We start from the raw sequence: 5,735 nt of genomic DNA on the forward strand, positions 1-5,735 counted from the left end.
AAGGAAATCAATCCTAAAATCACAAAATTCTTAATACACTGCGGCTTCTCCTGACCAGCTTCGAGGAAGTCATCACAATGTTTTTCAAGAACAACGCCCAGATATTAAAATTAATTTTTAGTAGTAAAATAAAGTTGGTTAAGAAAATATAAAATGTTTGTTAATAAAATTATGCAATTGATTAATAACACAATTTTATATCGATATCTCTTTATTTAAAAATAAAATTTATATATATAATTTAAAATTATTTATTATTATAATATTTCAGTGTTTATCTCCTCTTGCTTACACTTTGTAATCTCCATATACATAAATTCTAACTCTGTTACAAGGAAAGCTTGAAATCATAAATTTGGAGGTTATCAACATTGGACTTAGTAAAATTACTTTGCATTCTTGCAGAGCGGAATTTCCCCCAATTGATTGGTGAATATTTCGAAGGGTTATCATCATTTGTCAACTCTTCCGATGGCTGCACATCAGTGTAGAGTGCCGGTTTCAGAAAAAACGGAATCGATAACCTATCCTTCTCAGAGTTCACCATAACCCTATGCTCTACACTCTCATAACCATCATTGCTCCAAACCTGCATTATTTGGTTCAACATCAATCTCAGAGAATGGTGCTTCCTAATACAACTAATCTAACAAATGAAATAAGTAGCACACTGAGACTTCTGAAAAAAATGTTTGTCTGATGTTTGTGTCTCTGACACTTATGATTAAATGCGTGTCTGATATTTGTGTCTGTGTTTTATAGAAAATTAGATGATGAGTAAAATGAGGAAATGTTTGGTACCTGAATCATGTCACCAACATTGATGATGAAGGAATTGAAAATGGGCTTAACTTGAATCCATTCTCCATCTGATTTTCTCTTGACTTGTAAGCCACCAACATCATCTTGAGCAAGCACAGTTAAGACACCGGTGTCTTTGTGACGTCCAAGACCAAGAGCTAGATGAGGGTAAGGGCATGGTGGATAATGATTGAGTCTTATATTACTTGTGTTATGTATGAAAAAGTCACGGAACCTATTTGGTACTAAACCTAAGCTCATTGCAATAAGTTCCATCAATTTATATGCTAGTTTCTCCACTTCTTCTGCATATTCTTGGCATGCTTCTCTAGTATAAAGATCAAGAAATAAATAACTCCATGTATTAGTATCGCAATGACAATAACACATGTTAGACATCAGACACACATTCAATATGACAGTCACACATCTTAGATATCAGACACACATTCAATATAACATACATCTGACTTTCACACATGCATATAGACATCTGACACATTCAATATAATAGACATCAGACGCGTTTTCAATCTAACGTAAGCTATTTGCTATAGACTTTTATACTTCCCTAGACAAATCAATAAGATTACAAATTATATCTAATGAAATGATGTATATTAAGATACCTGAACTCTGGAGGATTTTGAGGCCAACGATTTTCCCATTTGAACCGAAAATCTTGCTCAAGTGAAGGTGGTATAAAAGTGGGCTGTTGAACATTGAAATCATAAATTTCCTTCCAGTCTCTAACATTCTTGGTATGTTCTGCTTCAAAATAACCAAGCAAGTTAACTTCATCTCTTCTCACTTTAATCTTCTCTTCCAAGCTAAGTCCAAAAAACTTCCTTGCAGATTCTTCAATTCTCTCACGTTTAGCCAAAGGTACTTTGTGATTAATCACTTGGAAAAATCCCCACTCTTTACATGCTTTACCTATTTCCTTGACTAAGCCTTGGATGGAAAGTGGGATTGTGGTGGTGGTGGTGATGGTTTGGTCTTGGTAGTTTATGGGAGAGAAATCGATTAGAGGGATACCTTGAGCAATGATTATTGAGGGTTTTGGTCTGTGTTGTGGGGATTGAATAAAAGCTGAATCTGGCTGGTCTACTTCTACATCTCCCATGGTTGTTTATTTGATCGAACCAATGATGTTGGTGATTGAATGTTTTATGTGATGCAAATGTAAGAAAAGTTTAAGACTATGTACTTGTACCGAAAAGTGGAGTTGTGTGTTACATTGAATTTGGACAGGTTTCTGTTTGCAATATGATTAGTGTATCTATTGCAATTTCTTCTATAAACATAGTACTATTTTTTAGAGGAAGTGTTTATTTAATTCTTTATATTTATTTGCTTGATAAAAGAAATATTGAACTTAGCCAAAATCACAATATGGATAAAATGATATCACACGCACTAAATCTTTTGTTACTATCTAAGCACTAAATTCATATCATACATTCAAAAAATATTTTTTAAAATTTTATATATATTTTTTCAATTTCTTTAAGAAAAATACTTTGAAATTAGCCAAATTTTTTTTTTTTATATTAATTGTAATCAATTAGGAAGTGTTTGAAAATCTATTGAGAAGCCAAAATCGGTTTATAATCTATCATGACAGTTATGTAATCAATTATGACGTGTATTTCATTTATCATTCAATTATATAATCCTTGTAGTCAATTATGGTTCAGATTCTTAAAAAAATTATTATTTGTAAGTATATTATCGACTATGTTATATCGATTATTGTAACATAATCAGTTATGGATCGGATTGGGCTTTTCCTAAGTTTTTTTGTCACCTAAATTTTTTACTATAAAAGAAGACTTTGTGCTCATTTTCAAATTTCTCTTCTACTCTCACCTTACTCCTAAAATTTCTATATACACTTAATATAGTTTTAGTGTTTTAAAAATAATCGTTTTAGAAAAACTTGTGTAATCTACTATTATAGTCTCTGATTTATACTTGTTAAACTAAGAGAGAGTTGTTCTCTTGAAATTATAAAATATAAAAGTTGTAAGCTAAATTTGAGATAAAAGCTGGGTATAAGAGATTGTGGGTTGAAAGTTGATAATGGAATTCTAAAGGTAATATCTTTGAGAACTAGACACAAGCCTCGTGCTTTTAAGTTGAACAAAGATAAACTTGATGTGTTCTTTTCTTATCCCTCGCCTTTTCATTTTCTCGTCTTATTTAATTTGATTTTTTCTTCTTCATCTAAATACTTCTTAAAAACCTTTAAAAAATATTTTTATTCAATCAAGTTTTGAAAAAAATTCTTATATCACAATTCACTCTTTCTCGTGTTTCAAGTTACTTGGTCAAGTGACATCAAAGCATAACTCATGTTTATAGACTATTCGTCTCAAGAGGCACTATTGTAACTACAAGATGCAACCTAAGAAGAAGGGTGAATAAGTATTGCCGAAATTTTTTCAATTTTGCGGCGTGTTCTTAATTTTCTTAATTTATGAAAATGATATGTTGTTAGGAAGATAAAGTGCATAACTATAAATAACACAAGAGATTTATTCTAATTCTCCTTATCATCCAATGGTACATATTTTTCCTTCACACCTTGAAATTTTTCACTATGTTAGATCTTTGTACAAGTCTTACACCAAGACCTCTCTTACAATATTCTAATATAAACACCGAACACTGTGGAGGACTTTGAATCTCCCCGAATCAAAGAATCTTTTACAACAAACACCAAATACTATGATAGATTTTGAATCTCCTCGAATCAAAAAACCTTTTACAAAAAACAATTTATCACCACTAACTTGATGATTAATTAGTCACACCAAACTTTAAACAGATTTTGAATATATGAAATATTCTTGAATCAATTCCAATACAAAAAATTGATCTTCTCTTTCACTATACAATTCAAATATAAAAACCTTAATTGCTCAGAGATCCTTTGAAAAGATATGAAAATTTATGCAAAAGAGTTTCAATTAAAACATTGTTTGAATTGTATTTAAATTTAATGAAAAAGGTAATTTGAAAATGGGTGAATAACAGTTTGCAATTGTGTTTTATGTACCTAGTTTGAGATATTTCTATGAAGGTTTACAATTTTGTATTGTGTACCCGATTTCTTAAATCAGGTAAATGGTTACCTGATTTAAGAAGTGTAGAAAGATTTTCAAATTTCAATCAGTAAAGGTCATGTAACCAATTTTTTAAGTCAGGTAATATTTCCTGACTTAAAAGTGCATAATATTTATAAAAAAAAAAAATCAAACAGAATGAACCTTTAATAAGTTACGTGATTTATGTATATAGTTACCATCCTATAATTTTTGAAAAATATACCTTGAAAAGACGTGGATTGAATGGTTTTGGTGCTTGAATGCTTAGGAACACTGGAGATGAAAAGATGAATGACTTTTTTAGCATGAAAGGATATACATAGTGTGAATTGAAATTGAATACCTTTGATAATTGATCAATTTCTTTTAAATCAACATCCAATGACTTTTGCAATCTTTAAATTTGATTGAGCTAGACTTCAATTTTTTCTTCTTTGATAAGGTTTTATAATTCTTATTTTTGTGCAATTCATGCCTTGTCTTTGGTATCCGGAAAGTTAGCAAAAACACCACCTCTTTCCCTTATTTTTGACATTATCAAAAAGAAAAAGAGTAAAAACCAAAGTAAATTAATATATATATATAGAGAGAGAGAGAGAAAAGATACATCTTATATTAAAGTACTTATCTTCTTAACAATGATTTGATGGCAATGTCGATGTCAATGTTGATGGTCTTCTAAAGTGATTATGTTGATACCAATGAGATGTTCTTTGAAAGTGTCAATTTTTAATTCATGTTAAACCAAATGAAACTTTAATCTTACCATATCATTTGATCTTATTGTATCTTGAACAATCAATCTTTAATTTAGTAATTGTAGCACTTGGTTTCCAAGTACCTACAAGAAACAATGAATAATAATTTCTAGGTACTCAATATTCTTTGGATCCTTTTGGGTTAGTATTTTTTCTTACTCATACATACTCACCATTAGAAACACCAAAGTTTCTTATGTAGTAAGCATTATAAGTATGACTCCGATTTTGCTGGATGTCAATGTAGTAGAAGATCCACTTTAGACTATATATATGTTGGTTGGTTGTGCAGTTTCATGGCATAGTGCCAAGCAAACTCTTGTAGCTTCATCCACCATGGTGGTAGAGTTTGTAGAATGTTATGATCAGGTATCAAACCACGAGATTTGGCTAAAGAACTTTGCCACAAGGTTGCGAATTATAAAGGGAATTGAAAGACCGCTCAAGTTGTTTTGTGACAACAAATCAGTCGCTTTATACTCCAATAATAGCAGGAGCTCGACAAAGTCGAAACATATTGACATCAAGTTCTTGGTTGTGAATGAGAGAGTACAAAGTTGACAAATTTTTATAGAACATTTAGGGACAAACTCCATGATAGCAGACTCTATGACATATGGGCTTCCACCCAAGTTCTTTCATGAGCACACTACTCACATGAATGTTATACAATTAGAGAATTCTATGGTTTAGTGGGATTTAGTCATTCTTGTTATTTATGTTCTATGTTGGATATTATATATACATACTCATATTTTTGTATTACGTTCTGTTCAGAAATAAAGTTTGGTTATTCAATTCATTGCACTTTGTATGATAACATTGATCTCATTAAAGTAAGGAGAACTAGTTGAAAATTGACATGTCTTGACCACCTTCATGTGATTTTCATGTTGCATATTTCATGATTAATCTATGTCATTTAGTTGTGTTTATATTTGTGATCATTGATGGGTTTAATTATGATTGATATAATGAAAACCACGTTTGTCCTATATATTGATGTAACTAATGGACGAGATAAGGATATGCCTAATGTTTATAATGAAAAATTTTGAGCTCT

The 5,735-nt window shown here is 30.6% G+C and overlaps 1 protein-coding gene across 1 annotated transcript; it reads right to left on the minus strand.

The window, feature by feature from the left end:
• Positions 1-220: 220 nt before the first annotated feature.
• LOC131607442 (jasmonate-induced oxygenase 4-like) lies at positions 221-2,058 on the minus strand. Its single transcript, XM_058879446.1, has 3 exons — positions 1,431-2,058; positions 802-1,129; positions 221-589 (listed from the first exon to the last, which is right to left on the minus strand). Exons 1-3 carry the CDS (start codon positions 1,925-1,927, stop codon positions 329-331), a joined length of 1,086 nt encoding a protein of 361 aa, XP_058735429.1. The 5' UTR covers positions 1,928-2,058; the 3' UTR covers positions 221-328.
• Between the last annotated feature and the right edge of the window lie 3,677 nt (positions 2,059-5,735).

The sequence above is a fragment of the Vicia villosa genome, linkage group LG5 (assembly GCF_029867415.1).
Source record: "Vicia villosa cultivar HV-30 ecotype Madison, WI linkage group LG5, Vvil1.0, whole genome shotgun sequence".
Classification (NCBI taxonomy): domain Eukaryota; kingdom Viridiplantae; phylum Streptophyta; class Magnoliopsida; order Fabales; family Fabaceae; genus Vicia; species Vicia villosa.